Raw genomic sequence first — 20,177 nt, 5'->3', positions numbered from 1 at the left:
CCACCATCACACACGTGCACAGCGAGCCTCTTGAAGGAGATGCACGTTCCCTTTATGGTGGGGATGGTACGGGAAAGTCCAATCATGAACATCAAAATTCAATCAATCCCGGAGGACCTGTCGAATCTCCAGCTGGAGATGTCGATACCATGGAATGTTAATCATATTCTCTAACTAGTAAGTCGAGCTTATCTATCATATTTATCTTACGTACCAGTTTATATGTCAGATAGAATCCCATCGCTAATGCACAATACCACCCCCATCACCTGTATGGTGTGGAATGTTCAGGGGACCGGAAATAAGAATAAAATTAATGCTATTAAAGAGGTAGTCAGAACATATAGGCCTACTGTTCTCGTCCTTCTTGAGACACATAAGGACGGGGTTCATGCTGAGAATGTTAGGAGAATTCTGGGTTATACGGGACATGCTCGAGTGGATGCCATTGGTTTTAGTGGCGGTATTTGGTTATATTGGCATCCCGACGTAGTGTCTGTTTCACCAGTTACTCATCATAATCAGTTCATTACTGTTGAGATTGCTCGTCGTGGAAGCCCTCCGTGGTTCTTCTCGGCGGTTTATGCTAGTCCTAACCCCCATAATCGGCACGAGTTATGGTCTGAATTGGAAAACTATGCTCATTCACATAACCTCCCATGGATGTTAGCGGGAGATTTTAATGAAACACGATCAATTCAAGAACGGCATGGCGGGGATCAAAACATGATTCGTCGCTGTAATGCGTTTAATAATTGGATCGAAGACTGCGAATTAATTGAACTGGAGTTCTCTGGTCCGTTACACACGTGGGCAAGGGGCAATTCAATTGAGACCAGACAGAGTGCGAGGTTAGATCGTGCTCTATGTAATAGTGAATGGGGTGCCCTCTTTGGTGACGCCTCAGTTAAACATCTTCCGGCGTACCAGTCAGACCATTGCCCCCCTCCTGATTTCGCCAAACGGGTTTGCTCCTCTGCAATCTGTCCAAAAACCGTTCCGCTTCCAAGCTGCTTGGTTAACTCACGAAAATTTTTCTGAGTTCGTTAATGAGAAGTGGGTTAGAGGAGATGACCTAGTAAAGCAATTATCCAATCTTTCCTCTGACTTACAGAAGTGGAATAAAGAGGTCTTCGGTAACATATTTCGAAAAAAGCGCGAACTCCTCGCTCGTATTGAAGGTTGTCAAAGGCATCTCTCCATTGCGAGAACTAGCAATATTATCAAGTTAGAAGCAAAGTTAAGAAGAGAATTAGATGAGGTTTTAGAAAGGGAAGAACTTCTATGGTATCAAAAATATCGTGTTGATTTTATTCGAGACGGGGACCGCAACACATCTTTCTTTCATGTCAGTACCCTGGTCCGAAGATGGAAAAATCGCATTACAGCTTTGAAGAACGAACAAGGGGAATGGGGCTAGGATAGTAATGAGGTGAAGACATTATCATTGAATATTACAAAAAACTCTATACTGAAGAGGGTGTCGATGATGGCTCAGCTGATATCCCCTATGATATTTTTCAAGAATTTAGTAACGAGCATTGGGAATGGCTTAACAAGAGTTATTCACAGGCGGAAATAGAGAGAGCGATCTTCGATATGGGCTCTCTAAAAGCACCAGTTCCGGATGGTTTTCAAGCTTTATTTTATCAAAAGCATTGGCCCGTTGTCAAAGACGATGTCTGCGCAATGGTAACGAGGGCCCTAGAAGGCAAAGGACTACCAGAAGGAATGAACGATACAAATATAGTTCTTATTCCCAAAGTATCCGGCCCAGAATATGTGTCGCAATTCCGACCCATAAGTCTATGCAATGTCGCATACAAAATTGTGAGCAAGGTTCTAGCGAATAGAATAAAGAAGGTGCTGCCACGTCTTATCTCAGAAAATCAGAGCGGTTTTGTTCCCGGCCGTCAAATCTCTGATAATATTATCGTTTTTCAAGAAACAATTCATACCATGAGAAGAAAGAAAGGGAAGAAGGCGTATATGGCAATCAAGATTGATTTAGAAAAAGCCTATGATCGGCTCAGGTGGAGTTTCATCGAAAATACTTTGAAGGATATGTATTTTCCGCAACTCTTAGTCGACACCATCATGAATTGCGTAACATCTACAAGGATGCAAGTCCTTTGGAATGGTGAGCCAACCGAAAAATTCATTCCTACAAGGGGAGTACGACAAGGTGATCCGCTATCCTCTTATTTATTCGTGATGTGTTTAGAAAAACTCCAACAAGCTATAGACGAGAGAGTGCGAAAGCTGGACTGGTTACCTATTCCCATATGTAAAGGTGGACCAAAAATTTCCAATCTCTTTTTCGCTGATGATATGGTCCTCTTCGCTGAAGCCAGAGCCGATCAAGCACATGTTATTAAATATGTCCTTGACAATTTTTGCCTTGCCTCAGGGGAGAAAGTAAGTATTAATAAATCAAAAATTTTCTTCTCGGGTAATACTCAAGAGACCGAGCGTGAGGCTATTACAGCTATTCTGGGGTTCGAAGGTACACCCGACTTGGGTGTATATTTGGGCATGCCTACCATTAATGGTCGAGTTACAAAAGAAAACTTTGCCCATCTCGAGGAAAAATTCAACAAAAGACTATCGGGGTGGCAAACAAAGCACTTGTCCTTGGCTGGAAGAAGTACCTTAGTCGAATCTACGCTCCTAACCTTGGCTAATTATAGTATGCAGACGGCAAAAATCCCGAAATCTATTTGTGATACTCTAGAAAAAAAGACGCGAAAATTCATTTGGGGTGGCAATGACTGTGGACAACGCCCGCGGGAACTGCGTCCGCGGGATCCACACTAGGCATAATCGACTCGAGGTTCTTTCGAATCGAATTAAGACAAATTAGAGTCGCCACCAAGTTTTTTGGGAACTTGGAACCGTTCAAGTCAACTTTACACCTTTCATCGAAAAGTATAAAGCCAATCGACTACGAGTGATTAAAGATAAAGACTTGTACCCTATATCACTCGATTAGAATGACTCTCGTAATCTAATGGTATTTAGACGGATCCACAAACCATAGATCTTGAGTAAGGGGTGAGGGTACGTGTTAGGAAGCCCATAAGGACACCTAACCCCGCCCGTCGATAACGGCCTCTACTAAGTCAAGTATCGAATTTCAAACAAGGTCGTAGCTACTGCGATATATGATATGCAAACATCGTTTTAAAACCCTAACATGTGACAACAATTTCTATGTCGTTTTAGATGCAACTAAACTAACTTTGTCAAAGTTGTAATTTAGCATGTGGGTTGATTGATCTAACAACACATAAAACGAAACAAAAAAGGCTTAAGGGGAATAAGGGAGCCGTTGGGATCTATCCTATTACAACCCAGGCATTTCATGCCGACACAACAAGAAATTAAAGATATAACTCGATCTAAAATACAACGCTATGCACAAAACCATACACGATACACTACACGGCCAATTTGGCCTAGGAAAACGTGCACAAGGGGGGTGGCCCACGGCTTACATGACTCACGGCCTTAGGTCACTCCTCGTAATGCGTGCTTTTGCTTAATCTCATCGAATTAGACATGAGGCCACACACCAAAGCATGCATTAGCATAAATCGGGCCATGTTGCTTTAAACAACATGCGATTTACTACGCTCTTACATGAATTGGAGCACAACTATCTAACCAAATAAGATTAAGGTTTTTATAAATCGATTGACTCGACCCAAAAGAAAACTAATTACAAGTGAATTACAAGAGACGACTCGATAAGCAAAAGGTAATTACAAAATACAAAACAACGATGAACAAATGATGTAAAGAAGAAGCAAGAAAGCCAAAAGACACGGCCACACCCACGGCCAAGCCACGGCCACCCTAGTTCCTAGGTTAGGTTCATTAGGTTAGATAGATTTGCAAAGCGAGTTCGAAAACGAGCTAGAAAACAAGTTAGAAAAGACGTTGATCGATTGAGAAGATATCGCGCGAATGCATTCTACACGGCCTAGTAAAGGGTCCAATTAGGTCACAAAGTTACAAGATTAACGCTTACTCATCGAGTGTTAATAGGAAGGTGCTAATCACGCACTCCTATGCTAGCGAGAAATCAAGTGAAAAGAGAGATGCATTCAATTAGGTTATAGAATTGTTAAATCGATTTTTAAGGCTATGTCGATGCCACCTAACATGTCTAATTAGGTTATTAAAACGATCTAATGCCGTCTAAATGAGTCATATGTTAACAATCAGAGGTCTAACTTACATGCGAAGGGTCCTAGGGCAGGTCGAATTGAACGAAACAAACGAGGGGTCAAAAGCGAGGAACGAAGTTAGAATTCGTTTTATTAATGCCCTACCTTGAACACGAGGATATGTAAATGAGACGGGGGATACGACCGACCGATGTGGCGGATTTCTTTCCCATCTCAAGTCAACGCGGGTGTTCATGGTGGTACTTTAACTCATACTCGGACTAAACTAGTTTCATAGTTAACGATATCAAACGATAAACAAAATGATAAACAATGTAAAACGAAACAATGAAAAACAAACATAAAAAGAACGAAATAAAAGGGAGAAGAGGAGGATTTGATGCACCCTCAACCTACATGTATCGTTGACACCGTCTTGGGTCGTAATCGATCGTAGATTTTATCTCGAGAGGCCGTCGTCGACGAATGAACAAAGCAACAACACGTTTTTTCGCAAATCTGGACAGCAACTTTCAAACTGCAATTTCTCACTCGTTTCATGGTGAAAATTAGATTTAAAAGATGTTTTGAAAACTAGAATGAGAGGAGAACAAAGATCTTAAAACAAACCATGCTCGTTTTGAGTTATTGGGCACGAAAAACGAGCACAAACAGAACTGGACAGACAGAAAAAGCCGCGAAAACAGAGTGTATGACACTCTGTTTTTCGAGGGGATTCGTGTACTCTCAAGGTCAATTCGGCTCGTGAATCTTTATCTAAGATGTATATGGATGTTATGTGGTTAATTAGGAACAAGAAACTCGAATTTTAATGGAGATTTGAAGGGGAAACGAATTGTATTTCGAGAGAGACACAAACTGTTTCAGTTTGGATGTCTCGGTTTTGTCGAGGGTTTTGAGAGGCAATTAGGGTTTGTTTCTGGAGTTTAATGCTTGTGAGTGACGGTTGTATGTATGGAGAACTTAGAGGAATCAATGTATGGTGAAGGGGGGGGGGGGGGTATTTATAAGGAGTTTCGAAGGGTAGAAGTAGGGCAACAAGCAGTCGGGCCTGTTTCGCATAGCTGCTGTCCATCAGCTATTTCGTGGGGTTTTTAGGGTTTGTATGGGGGGTTTGCTTGGTGTTTAAGCTAAGGTAATATGGGTAGGATACTAGGGTATGGTTTAGGGTTAATGGGCACGGGTTTAGGTGGTGTTTGGAGCGGGTTTTGGACTCGGGTTCGAGCACGCAAAACAGGGGGGGCTGCTTGTGTTATTTGCGGGCTGTTTGTGGAGTATTTGGGACGGGAATTGGATGGGTTTCGTGGGGGTTTTGGGTGATGGGTTGTTGTGGGTAATGTGGAACAAGAATTGGGTTGGTTGTGGCGGGGTTGGGTCAAGCTTTGAAGCACACAAAACGGATTGGAGGAAGGGCCGAGCTAACGCGGGTAAGGGGAAAGAGTTGGGTTGTTTTGGTCGGGGATTGGATGGGTTAAACAAAGGGTTCGGGATAGGCTTTGGCTAAGAATCGAACACGGGTTATGGGAGAGGAGGTTGGGTCGAAAGTGCGTCGAAAATCGAGCCCAAATCAAGTAGAAAACGAGCTCAAAATCGCGTATAAAATCGTCGTAAAAAACGAGTTCTTCAAATACGATTTATAAACGATATAAATTGATTTTTCAAATCAAATAACTAAAGAAAGATTTTTCAAATCAAAAATATATTTTATTTTCAATAAAATAAATTTAAGAAAATAAATTCAAATTAAAACAATAAAATGAATTCACTTTAAAAAAAACATTTAATTTAAATATCATTTAAATTAATAAAATACTTAAATCGACAACGCTCATTCTACATCGTAAAAACGAGCCCAAATAATGACAATGACAACTAAAGAATACATGTGTCCTATCATCATCGGGTGTTTGTCGGGTTCTCTATAAATTCCAATATCGACGGATACGGGTATCTACAGAGCCCCCACTTTGACTGAGGCTTGGACAAGGCGAAAGTCAAAGTATACCCCAGGTCCCTCTCGACCGAGGATTTCATGGTCGTTTATAGTCCATTAGACTTGCGTATGTAAGCTCGCCAGCCATAAGAAGAGATCATACTGAAACTTCATCGGGATTAACTCTTGCTTCATTGCGTCAAATTGTCATCATTGGTCGTCGACCCATAAATTGCATATATGGTGGATTGAGCCTTATCCTTAGGCGCCTACATATCCGTTTCTGACGGAATCAAACCTGCGTCGTAGTTCGGCAATCGCGACACATGCCCAAAGTTTATCATCTGCTGGCATTTGTCCAAAATTCATCATCTGTTGACACTTGCCCAAAGCTTATCATCTGCTGGCAGGTGCCCAAATGGGACGGGACTTTCCGAGGAGGTTGCCGCCGCTTTCATCATTTGTTTTCAGCTAAGGAATTCTTCCATTTCATACTCTTGTATTGAATTGAATTCTGAGTGGATGTCATCCATTTCATCTTGATAATGGTCTCGAAGCCAACGGCCAGAGCCCCGATTTGCGATGGCTCTAAAGTCGAAGACCGTAGAGAGCCCCCGATTGAAGCATATCTGCTATATTTGAAACATAGAAAATGTACAAGCAATAATCATCACATAAGCACATTTGGATCATCGATCTTAAAATTGGATCATTTAAAAGATTGGGTCATCGACCCGAAAATTGAATTTGAAAATTTTGAATAATTGGGTCATCGACCCGCATTTTGAATCACTTAGAATATTGGGCCATCGACCCGAGGTTTGAAGTTGAAGTGTTGGAATGCTGGGTTGTCGACCTGAAATTGAATTTGAAAGACTGGGTCATCGACCCGAAATTTGAATCTGTTGAAGATTTTGAATAATTGGGCCATCGCCCCAAATTTTGAATTTGACATCCCTTACGATGTTGGGCCATCGACCCGAAATTTGAATTTGAAACGAATCATTTGGATGTTGGGTCGTCGACCCAAAATTTGATTTTGAACTTTGAGATTTGAACCTTGACTTGAAATGTACCACTACTTGGATCATCTATCCCATAATTCGCAAAAAGTTTTTGAAATTTCGGAATTCTGAAATCTTTGGCATTTTGAAATCGAACCTTGACGGGTGAGCAGGAAATACGACTCAGACACTCTGTATGACCCGTAAACAAACGTGGGCGTAGCCCGCTACCGTAAAACAAAAAAGGAAAATAAAACCGTAAGTGTGCACGGGTTTTAATTCAATTATTGACTTGTTGGGGGTTAGAAATGTAAATTGGCCGTTCCGGCGCCAAAGATGGCAAATGGAAATCACAAGGTCGTCGACTTGGGAAGGAGATATCGTATGGCATGGGCGTGCTCCCGAGGGCGCATGGGAATCACTTGGCATTGACAAGGAGGATTAAACTCACAGAGCAACAACGTTGGTTTCGCCCAGACACTAAACTCAGACTGATTTTATGAGAACACTTAGACATCACACAACACTCTTGTTGGGAACATTTTGCCACTCTTCTCCTCGCCTCCTTTCTTTTCAGCGAGTATTCATCATTTCTTGCCACCGCCTTCTTTCTTTTCAGCGGGCTTTTATTATTTTTCTTCCACGCCTTCTTTCTTTTCAGCGGGCTTTTACTAATTTTCTTCCCAATACAAACCCACATCTATGTGACTCAGCATCTTTGCCTAAACCGTTAGATAAAGCTCATTCCAAGACTTGATACTATTCATCCGAACCTATATCCTTATCCTAGCTTACATCGAGTACTAAGACCAACTCAAATAAAGGTGGCTTCATTTGGACTTGGTTAAGACCCGTAAGAAACCGACAAGATGACAACTTGGATGATGGGTGGATTGAATCCTTATTCGAAGGATCGCCTACGTATTCGCGTGGAGCGAAATCAAATCCGACGTAGTTCGATCAAGGTGCATAAACATGGCATTTTGATTGTGTGTACACACTCAAAGGTTTCACCTAAGGTATCATGTCGTATCCCATTCTAGCCTGTAAGGTACTGTTAAATCCCGTGTCTAGGGTTGGTACAAAAGGCTGTGGTTCTTTGGGATGTGGAGCTTGGTAAAAATAGGTTCGCAAGGTAAACTATCATTCTGAAGGTTCGTTTTGTGATGCTAAGGCCAAGGGCTATGGCTTATAACGTGGTTGGAAATGGTGTCTCAGGTTTGATGAGACCCGAGTACAAATGGGTTGGGAATCGATGTGGGTTCAAATTTCCATGTCTGGATCCTAAAGGCTTGGGTGTACTAACACAAGCGGATGATTCTCGAGAATCCTAACTATTCCCTCGTAAATGCCTCGGGAAGGACTTAGAGGTAGGGATGACTGCTGATGGCACTACCTGACCATTTTGGCTTCGCCTTTGAACTTCGATCAACATTTCGACATTTCTTTTTATTTTCTTCTTCTTCTTCTTTTTTTCTTTCCCTTTTTCTTTTTCTTTTTCATCTCTTTTCTTTTTTCATTTTTCATTTTTTTCTTTTGCTTTTTTTTTCGTCCTTTTTTTTCTCATCTTTTCATTCTTTTTCATCTTTTTTTTTCTTCTCTTCTTGAAAATGGTCTTCTATTCATTCCGTTAGTCACAAATGGATACACCTTAAAACATGGGCTTCGCCAACTGAATTGGGTTAGAATTAACAATTCCTTCTTAGAACGGGTTGATATCTTCTCTCTTCGAGAGGGGATGATTCTGTGGGAAAAAGGCTTGCCTTCCGTCATCGATATGGAAACCAAGGAGCTAGTCCGGGTTCGTCCTAGAATCATTTAAAAGCCTGTCATAAGCCTGGTTTTGATGGAGGTTTTCTACCGCCAGACATGGAATAGGTAAAGGAATCAAACACGGGATCCTAGTGTACCTTACATTTTGAAACGGGACATATTTCTACCCCAGGGATGCCTTTGAGTGTGTTGTGCATTTTATCATGTTTCCGGAATGATTGAGGATTGAAAACAAGACATATTAGGAAACGAAACTGCAACCTTTATTAGAATGACAAATGCTTAACAAACTCGAAGGAACGATTCCTAGGACACACCCTAGGTTATCGCGGAAAAAACGACTCAAATTCAAGAAAAGAAAGTCCTAGACTCGACTCGACTAAGATAAGAAAATAGATCCCGACTCATAATTTTCAAATCTAGTTTTGAGCTTTCCCTTGTTCAGTTGTCAACTTAGATGCTCGGCTCTTGTCCTTGATCCCTGTGATGGTTTGTCTCCATCCCGAGGTAGTCCTCTTAGGATCTACGCTAGTGATGGAGGTTGGTGAATCGAATTGTCTTTTATTAACTTCGTTAATGAGAGGAGTACATTCTAGAGCAAGACTCCCGACTTGAATTTCATTCTTCGGGTTTGGCAAGAATACAAAGCAATCCACAAATATTTTCCCGATAAACACCCCTTTCAAGTGACATGGGCGGATAAGATGGGAATAATCGACATTGTCTTCGACAGAAACAAAGTTGGCGTGATCGCCAAATGGATTGGTGATGTTATTGGGTTTAACAGTTGGGATCGGGAGTGTTCCATTCTCAATCATGTCTTGGATTTCGTGCTTCAGTCGATAGCACCTTTCAGTATCATGGCCTTTCCCTTGATGAAAGGTACAGTAGGCATTTGGTTTATACCATTTACCTTGTTGATCAACGGGAGGGTCCGGAGTTGGACCAATAGGCTTCAGCTTTCCTTGGGCTATGAGCCTTTGGAGAGCGTATGTATAAGTGCATCCAATATCGGTGAATGCCCTAGGTGTTTGGCGCTGCGACTTCTTCGATTGCCCTTCTAAGAGGTTGGTGGCTTCATCAATATGGGCCGTTGTTGGGGCCTTGCCCTTAGACGATGAGGCCCCTTGGTACCCTTTCGGCCTTTCAGCTTCCGCCCTTATGACATCATCTTCTACCTTTATCCCGATTCTTATCAATTCTTTGAAAGAGCCAAAATTCTGGTATTTCAGAGCATTGCGGTAAATAGGTCGTAGATTCTTTACGAACTTATCTACCATTTCAACTTCATCAGGCTTCTTGGCTAATTTCACGCTTTCAGCGTGCCATCTTGCAAGGAATTCAGTAAAGCCTTCTTTTTCTTTCTGTGTCATCACCTCCAATGTTCTTATGTTGGTTTGAATCTCGACATTGTCAGCATAGTGCTTACAGAATTCTACCGTAATATCTTCGAAAGTGGGGAGTTCTTAAGGTCCAGATTGTAGAACCACGCCTTCGGGTGTTCACCCTGAGATTGGGCGAAAATTTCAGAGAGCATGTCGTGGGTACTCCCTTCGAGGTGCTAAGTACCCCTTATAGGCCTTAACATGGTGGACTGGATCTTCTGTGTCCTTAAACTTTGGGATATCAGTGAGTACCATGTTCGTGGGCAACTTGTCCTGAATTGGGGCATAGGCCCTAGCATTTTCGTAATGGATGTTCTTCCCCTGGGAGAGTTTCAGACGGTCCTCAATGAACTTGAACCGTTTCTCCAGATCTGTCAGAGGTGGGGTAGATGAAGAGGAATCTTCACCCAGCTTGGATTCGATCACATCCATTCTGGCCATCATGAGGTTCACGGCCTCAGTGAGTTTGTTAACAGCATCTTCCATTGCTTGACGTCGGGTTTTTGGCGGCCTTTCTACAAGAAAACCCCGAACCGAGTCAATATTTAAAAGTAAGAGCCCCTGCACACTTAAGGACACGACACCAACTTGACTCAAGTCAAGACTCGCCTTAAGACTGATTAACCAAAAGGTTCGACTCACGGTTGGATTTAGACCTCGATTCATTTCAGACTCGACAAGACGACATGACTCAAGTTGTCATAGCTCGATTCTACACTGGACTCGGTGTGACTAAACCCGTGATTGGACTAACATAGCCCATAGGTTTAAGTGAAACGCCCTAAATGGCCTATCTTGGACGTTTCTGTGGACTATCCTAGACCAATTGGTCGACCCACATGACTCGAAGCCCAAGGGGTGAGCTTGGGTGACCCAACAAGGTCGTGTTCTAGACTCTCGGGGCAAAACACGCCTAGCCTAACATGGCCAGGACCCGGACACGACTCGACGCATTTCATGCTTGGTTAAGGTTCGAGAAATATTTTGGATTGAATTTGAAAAAAAAACGAATAATCGATTTGAAAATGAGATTTAAAATGGGCAGCATGCCGGCTATAAAAGCTTATTTTGGGCCGAAAAATCTAGTCCTACTTGGGCATCATTACGCGTTTTTAAAACCATGCTATTTTGAAAGTAAGTTGTTCAAAAGTTCGGTTTTGAAATCGATACGGAAAATTTAAAAATACTCGGGAAATTCATTTCGCACATTGTCATTCTCATGTTATAAGGATGTATGCTCCTAGACATCTCTAAGTCTCGGCAAGTCTTCTACAAGAAGGTTTATGCCCTCCATCCTTTTTGGGTCTTATAGAGCAAGGGCCTTTAGGTAGAGTACCTAGAAGAGCATCCCCACCATCAAGAACCACGACGAGGCGGAGCGGAAGCAAGCAATGTGCAAGTTCCTGGCATAGTGGGACGTCGCCCCCCACGCGTCACAAAGAAGCGCTGGGACGGCCCGGGAAAGTCCTTAAGGGTTTATGCATGAATCGTAGCACTACGAGTAATGTTTTACTTTCCAATACTTTCTTTTCAAGTTTCACCTCGGAGGAAAAGACCCTAGAAACAAAGTGTAACTAGTCTTCTTTTCCCAGGAGTCGCCAAATGTGGACAACGCCCGCGGGAATCGCGTCCGCGGGATCCACACTAGGCATAATCGACTCGAGGTTCTTTCGAATCGAATTAAGACAAATTAGAGTCGCCACCAAGTTTTTTGGGAACTTGGAACCGTTCAAGTTAACTTTACACCTTTCATCGAAAAGCATAAAGTCAATCGACTACGAGTGATTAAAGATAAAGACTTGTACCCTATATCACTCGATTAGAATGACTCTCGTAATCCAATGGTATTTAGACGGATCCACAAACCATAGATCTTGAGTAAGGGGTGAGGGTACGTGTTAGGAAGCCCATAAGGACACCTAACCCCGCCCGTCGATAACGGCCTCTACTAAGTCAAGTATCGGATTTCAAACAAGGTCGTAGCTCTTTTGCGATATATGATATGCAAACATCGTTTTAAAACCCTAACATGTGACAACAATTTCTATGTCGTTTTAGATGCAACTAAACTAACTTTGTCAAAGTTGTAATTTAGCATGTGGGTTGATTGATCTAACAACACATAAAACGAAACAAACAAGGCTTAAGGGGAATGGGGGAGCCGTTGGGATCTATCCTATTACAACCAAGGCATTTCATGCCGACACAACAAGAAATTAAAGATACAACTCGATCGATCTAAAATACAACGCTATACACAAAACCATACACGATACACTACACGGCCAATTCGGCCTAGGAAAACGTGCACAAGGGGGGTGGCCCACGGCTTACATGACTCACGGCCTTAGGTCACTCCTCGTAATGCGTGCTTTTGCTTAATCTCATCGAATTAGACATGAGGCCACACACCAAAGCATGCATTAGCATAAATCGGGCCATGTTGCTTTAAACAACATGCGATTTACTACGCTCTTACATGAATTGGAGCACAACTATCTAACCAAATAAGACTAAGGTTTTTATAAATCGATTGACTCGACCCAAAAGAAAACTAATTACAAGTGAATTACAAGAGACGACTCGATAAGCAAAAGGTAATTACAAAATACAAAACAACGATGAACAAATGATGTAAAGAAGAAGCAAGAAAGACAAAAGACACGGCCACACCCACGGCCAAGCCACGGCCACCCTAGTTCCTAGGTTAGGTTCATTAGGTTAGATAGATTTGCAAAGCGAGTTCGAAAACGAGCTAGAAAACAAGTTAGAAACGACGTTGATCGATTGAGAAGATATCGCGCGAATGCATTCTACACGGCCTAGTAAAGGGTCCAATTAGGTCACAAAGTTACAAGATTAACGCTTACTCATCGAGTGTTAATAGGAAGGTGCAAATCACGCACTCCTATGCTAGCGAGAAATCAAGTGAAAAGAGAGATGCATTCAATTAGGTTATAGAATTGTTAATCGATTTTTAAGGCTATGTCGATGCCACCTAACATGTCTAATTAGGTTATTAAAATGATCTAATACCGTCTAAATGAGTCATATGTTAACAATCAGAGGTCGAACTAACATGCGAAGGGTCCTAGGGCAGGTCGAATTGAACGAAACAAACGAGGGGTCAAAAGCGAGGAACGAAGTTAGAATTCGTTTTATTAATGCCCTACCTTGAACACGAGGATATGTAAATGAGACGGGGGATACGACCGACCGATGTGGCGGATTTCTTTCCCATCTCAAGTCAATGCGGGTGTTCATGGTGGTACTTTAACTCATACTCGGACTAAACTAGTTTCATAGTTAACGATATCAAACGATAAACAAAACGATAAACAATGTAAAACGAAACAATGAAAAACAAACATAAAAAGAACGAAATAAAAGGAGAAGAGGAGGATTTGATGCACCCTCAACCTACATGTATCGTTGACACCGTCTTGGGTCGTAATCGATCGTAGATTTTATCTCGAGAGGCCGTCGTCGACGAAGGAACAAAGCAACAACACGTTTTTTCGCAAATCTGGACAGCAACTTTCAAACTGCAATTTCTCACTCGTTTCATGGTGAAAATTAGATTTAAAAGATGTTTTTAAAACTAGAAAGAGAGGAGAACAAAGATCTTAAAACAAACCACGCTCGTTTTGAGTTATTGGGCACGGAAAACGAGCACAAACAGAACTAGACAGACAGGAAAAGCCGCGAAAACAGAGTGTATGACACTCTGTTTTTCGAGGGGATTCGTGTACTCTCAAGGTCAATTCGGCTCGTGAATATTTGTCTAAGATATAGATGGATGTTATGTAGTTAATTAAGAACAAGAAACTCGAATTTTAATGGAGATTTGAAGGGGAAACGAATTGTATTTCGAGAGAGACACAAACTGTTTCAGTTTGGATGTCTCGGTTTTGTCGAGGGTTTTGAGAGGCAATTAGGGTTTGTTTCTGGAGTTTAATGCTTGTGAGTGACGGTTGTATGTATGTAGAACTTAGAGGAATCAATGTATGGTGAAGGGGGGGGGGGGTATTTATAAGGAGTTTCGAAGGGTAGAAGTAGGGCAACAAGCAGTCGGGCCTGTTTCGCATAGCTGCTGTCCATCAGCTATTTCGTGGGGTTTTTAGGGTTTGTATGGGGGGTTTGCTTGGTGTTTAATCTAAGGTAATATGGGTAGGATACTAGGGTATTGTTTAGGGTTAATGGGCACGGGTTTAGGTGGTGTTTGGAGCGGGTTTTGGACTCGGGTTCGAGCACGCAAAACAGGGGGGGCTGCTTGTGTTATTTGCGGGCTGTTTGTGGAGTATTTGGGACGGGAATTGGATGGGTTTCGTGGTGGGTTTGGGTGATGGGTTGTTGTGGGTAATGTGGAACAAGAATTGGGTTGGTTGTGGCGGATTTGGGTCAAGCTTTGAAGCACACAAAACGGGTTGGAGGAAGGGCCGAGCTAACGCGGGTAAGGGGAAAGAGTTGGGCTGTTTTGGTCGGGGATTGGATGGGTTAAACAAAGGGTTCGGGATAGGCTTTGGCTAAGAATCGAACACGGGTTATGGGAGAGGAGGTTGGGTCGAAAGTGCGTCGAAAATCGAGCCCAAATCAAGTAGAAAACGAGCTCAAAATCGCGTATAAAATCGTCGTAAAAAACGAGTTCTTCAAATACGATTTATAAACGATATAAATTGATTTTTCAAATCAAATAACTAAAGAATGATTTTTCAAATCAAAAATATATTTTATTTACAATAAAATAAATTTAAGAAAATAAATTCAAATTAAAACAATAAAATGAATTCACTTTAAAAAAACCATTTAATTTAAATATCATTTAAATTAATAAAATACTTCGTCGACAACGCTCATTCTACATCGTAAAACGAGCCCAAATAATGACAATGACAACTAAAGAATACATGTGTCCTATCATCATCGGGTGTTTGTCGGGTTCTCTATAAATTCCAATATCGACGGATACGGGTATCTACAATGACGAACAAAGGAAAATTCACCTCATTTCATGGGAGAACATTCAAAAACCAAAATCCATTGGAGGTCTTGGAATTCGGTCTACCCGTCAATCCAACGCAGCTTTTCTCACAAAATTGGGCTATCGTCTTCTAGCTGAACCTTTTCGGTTATGGGCACGGGTCTTAAGAACCAAGTATTGTAATGGACGGTGTGATGTTGATATGTTCGTCCCTAAAGCAAACATGTAGCATGTTTGGGCGGGCATTTCATCTCAAGCGAAAACAATTAATTACGGGACTTCAGTAGCTATTGGTAACGGTCGGAGAACCCTTTTTTGGGATCATTCTTGGGTCGATAAGGGCTGCCTGTCTGATAGGGCAATAACTCCAATTCCAGAATCCATTCTCGGGGCAACAGTGGCTGAGATGTGGGAAGAAGGGTCGGGATGGAAATTAAATGGGATGTCTTTTCGAATTTCTTACCACAGGAAGAGCTACAAAAAATCGCAGCTTATACGCTATCTCCGGAGCCATATATGGAAGACACTCTCCATTGGAATGGTACCACTCATGGGCAATTCTCGATAAAGTCAGCCCTTGCAATTATACGGTCTCATGATGATATTCCGGTCAACAATTTTACAGCTTGGCCCCTAATTTGGAAATTACCGGTACAACAACGCATTCGATTTTTTATATGGTTATCAGCTCACGACCGGGTTATGACAAACTACAATCGAGTTCGTCGAGGACTTTCAGACGACCCAATATGCCCAAGGTGTAATGAAGAGGATGAAACAATTGAGCACCTCCTCCGCAATTGCCCCGTATCAACTGATATATGGAATTTACTCGGAGATGGCGCCTCTTCTAACGAGTTTTATACCGACCAATTCCACCATTGGGTTGCCAAAAACGCCAGCAATGGCTCTTCAATTTCATCTTCGACTTGGTCAATGAAGTTCGCTATTACCTGTTGGTGGCTATGGCGTTGGAGGAACAACTTGGTTTTTGGAAGAGCTAGTGAAAATCCAATTGACCCGCTGGGATTCCTAAACCAACAATTCGAAACTTCTTTAAAAGCTTTCGACCCTCACTCTCTATTTTTACCAACACCTGGTACATCTCGAATCGAAAGGTATATTAGGTGGTCACCACCTTCTTTCGGCTGGTTTCTGCTCAGCACTGATGGAGCGTCGCAAGGCAATCCAGGCCCGGCTGGTTGTGGCGGTATAATTCGAGACGATACCGGTAATTTTATTACTGCCTTTGCCTTTTCATGTGGAATTTGTACTTCGATGCGGGCCGAAATGCGTGCGGTAGTGGAAGGTCTGACTCGGGCTCGAAGTTTAGGCTTCACCAAAGTCCTTGTCAATATGGATAACCTGCCATGTACCAAGCTTATCAATGAAGATGGTCTTATCAGTGGAAGCCTACGCCCGCTGGTTTTAAGATGCAAGGAGCTGGTAAGTTTGTCGGGTTGGACTGTCAAAGTCGAGCATGTGTTCCGAGAAGCCAATCGCGCGACAGATTGGCTCGCTAATGCTGGGGTGCACTCGTCGACTTCATCTACAATGTTTGATTCACCGCCTTCGGAGCTCCGTACAATTCTTCGTGAAGATGTGCTAGGAGTAGCCTTTCCTCGTCTAGTTTTGTCCTAGTTTTCTTTTGTTTCTTCGGGGCCTAGCCCCTCATAAGTACCAAAAAAAAAATATATATATTATGGAATCTAACTTGAATTATTTATAACCTACTTATTATATTTTTGTATGTTAAATAATTAACATCTCTATACATCTAATAAACTATAAAGTTTAATAAAATTGCATAGATTTTAAATTTAATATATAATTTTATGATGATAATAACTAATACCATAAGTGTGCATGTTTATACTAATTAATTATTTTATTTTAAGGAAATTGACCATCTTCTAGTTTTCTATAAATATTTAGGAAAATTACCAGACATCTTCTTTCTTTTAGTCTTCTTGAAATTGGCCATCTTAATTAATTATTTTACTTTAAGGAAATTGACCATGTTTAGGAAAATTACCAAGCTTCTATATAATTTAGTTTTAACCCAAACTATATAATATTTGCATTGAGATCCCTTAATCGGGTCCATCACACGGTGCTATTGATTTTAAACTATATAGTATAATTAATTTGTATAACTTTCTTTAATTACATTGAAGTCCCTTAATTTCTGGATTTAATATATAGTATTGATCGATACGGCGTACGAGTTATAATATGTTAATGACGTGTTTTCTCCATAGAATTGATTCTTCATAACCAAATACATAGGATATTTATGTAAAATTTGCCATTACCTCGTTTTTGGTGGTCGTGCTTTAAATTTTAGGCAATATGTACCAAAAAAAAAAATTAGGCAATAATTTGTCTATATGCGCTTAGCTTGTATGGTTGATAGGGTAAAAATACTACTACCATGAATCTTAAATTTCGGAATTTATTTTTACGGTACGATTTTTATTCATTAGAGTACTTTTGTATCAAATTTTCCATTTGGCTACCCTTAACAAAAAACCATCAACCTAATTCTCTCTATTTTCTCTCTTGTTGATACCTTAACCTTCTTCAACCTCCTTAAAATTCTTCCATAATTAATTATTATTAATAGTAATGATTATTCGACTGGCGAGCATGTATTTAGTTCGTTAATGATATACTTCAATAATTAATTTGACCCTTATAATTTTGTTCCTTTTATTAATTAGGGTTTATTTCTAAATTAATTAAGGGTTTAAGTGTGGTACGGTGGATTTGTTTTGGCGGTGTGGTACGGTGGATTTGTTTTGGCGGTGTGGTTCGCTGGTGGTCTGCCGCCGTTGAAGCAGTGCTACGACGGTAGTGTTGGACGGTGACGATTGGCCGACGAGTAATCTTGTAGTAGTTACCGCATAGTTGTAGGTAGTAGTACGAAACAATCAAAAAATGTGAGAAACTAGTAAGCAATAACTTACCTTTGAATCAATAAATATGATTTGCTATTTGCTAACCTCTTGCCATCGCCATTTGAACAAGAAGTTTGATTGTTTCATGTTTACAAGCTTTACAACAATACGTCAATACATAGTACATATTAAATAAAAAAATAAGAAGTCAGCGTAATACAACGTAATACAGACCATCGACCGCCAATTTCTTATCACCACGTCACCCTAACCCACCAACCATCGTTCAACCACCGCAACCCCACCGACCACCGTTGGGCCGTCTCCGCCTATTGTCTGGTCGGCCAGCCAATGAAATTCCCCGCCAGCGGCGGCTAGTTGTCCGGCTAGTACCCGGTTAGCGAACCACCTAGCCTAATATTTTGTTCATTATAAGGTTGGTGAAATTAGAGAGAATTGATTAGAGAAAAACTAGGGAGAGAAAATGGGAGGAAAATGAGAGAGATATAATTATCAATAGTGTATTGCAATGAGTAAAATATGTGCTACGAAAATCAGGAACCATAAATTCACTCCTAAATATATGGCAAAACAAATATCCCATTCATCTCAATCATCATTTGTTTATTTTTTTTTTTTTTTTTTTTTTTTTTTGTATACTATCGGGTTTAGTCCGGATTCAAGTTAAGTAGGATCATTAAGACCCTATAACACTCCCTTATGAGTTTTAATACTCCTGCATCCCAAAGCTCGAACCCAAGACATCTGCTTAAGGTAGAATAATTTCTTACCAGTTGATCTATACTAGTTTTAATCCCGTGCACGAAATGCACGGGTTGTCTTTTTAAATATGTTTTTGAGTATATGGTAGTCGATCCTTTAATTGTTAGCCGTAATTTTTTTTATTAAAATTTGAATGACACTTAATTAAAATGATATATCGTCTTATAGTTTCAAAGTTGTGCAAATCTAATTTAACATGATTAATTGTCCAATTGTTCATCTAAATAAATAGGTATTCAAGAGTTTTGTTATAGTGAATATCAACCGTTTAAATATATTACAAATATTCACATATTTATTTGTAAAAAAGATTTCCTTGTTGCTTATTTCGATAATAAACTTGAATTATAATATGCGTAGTTTATTTCTCTATTTGTCCTCATCGTTTGTTTGTTTCTTTTATTCTTTGTGAGGGGTATTTTAAGCAAATGCAAATTCTGAAATGGAGGGAGTATATAATTTTAATGTCACGTCATTGTTGTATGATTAAATTTTTTATAATTATTTTTATAAAAGATTAAATTAACGAAACTGAAGTCTCAATTTGTAAACCGAGTTAATGATCTAGCTAGCCTCGTAACTAAATCAGCCCAAATGTCAACACCGTATCCGCTGAATACCAATCAATTATAACAAAATCATCACAAATCGAGTTAATGAGTATAAAATTTATCTGAACCAAATAAAAAGACATACTCCTTTGAGTAAGTCTCCTCTAAAATTGATACGTCTTTTTAATTATTAAAACTGGTAAAATACCATCTCATTTGTGTATATAAGGCAAATCTTATGTTATTCCCTATGCACTCTAGTCTCTACTTTTGTTTTATTCTAACTATACTTGACTCGTCTTAAGATAAAAACGGATATTAACCGTATTAACTGAGAAATTTGTGTAAATCTTTCACTCACTAAAAGAGCGCACATATACTTGGGTCAACTCATACATTTACGGTCCATATATTATATGATAATATTTAAGTCGACTCATTCATCTCATATAGGTCCATATTATATACCCTAAATTTTTGCACAATATATATACACTCCCTCATTCACTAATTGCCCTAAATTTAACACTTTCGATCACTCTCTTAGTCTTTCCACCGCTCCCCCCTCTCAATAATCAATTTCATCTCATATTTTCATTTATTTGCTCCCTCATCATTTTTAGTCCTCCCTCATCTCGTTGATTACCATCAACCGTTTTATTTAGAGATCTGCA

At 40.5% G+C, this 20,177-nt stretch overlaps 1 protein-coding gene across 1 annotated transcript; it reads left to right on the top strand.

The window, feature by feature from the left end:
* The first annotated feature begins 273 nt into the window (after positions 1–273).
* Positions 274–16,910, top strand: LOC141655501 (uncharacterized). Its single transcript, XM_074462578.1, has 4 exons — positions 274–966; positions 1,058–1,348; positions 1,480–2,418; positions 15,738–16,910. Exons 1-4 carry the CDS (start codon positions 274–276, stop codon positions 16,908–16,910), a joined length of 3,096 nt encoding a protein of 1,031 aa, XP_074318679.1.
* Positions 16,911–20,177: the final 3,267 nt, after the last annotated feature.

This window comes from Silene latifolia, chromosome 5 (genome assembly GCF_048544455.1).
Source record: "Silene latifolia isolate original U9 population chromosome 5, ASM4854445v1, whole genome shotgun sequence".
Lineage (NCBI taxonomy): Eukaryota > Viridiplantae > Streptophyta > Magnoliopsida > Caryophyllales > Caryophyllaceae > Silene > Silene latifolia.
Note: the sequence above shows the minus strand (reverse complement) of the source record. Positions and strands in the feature narration are given on the sequence as shown.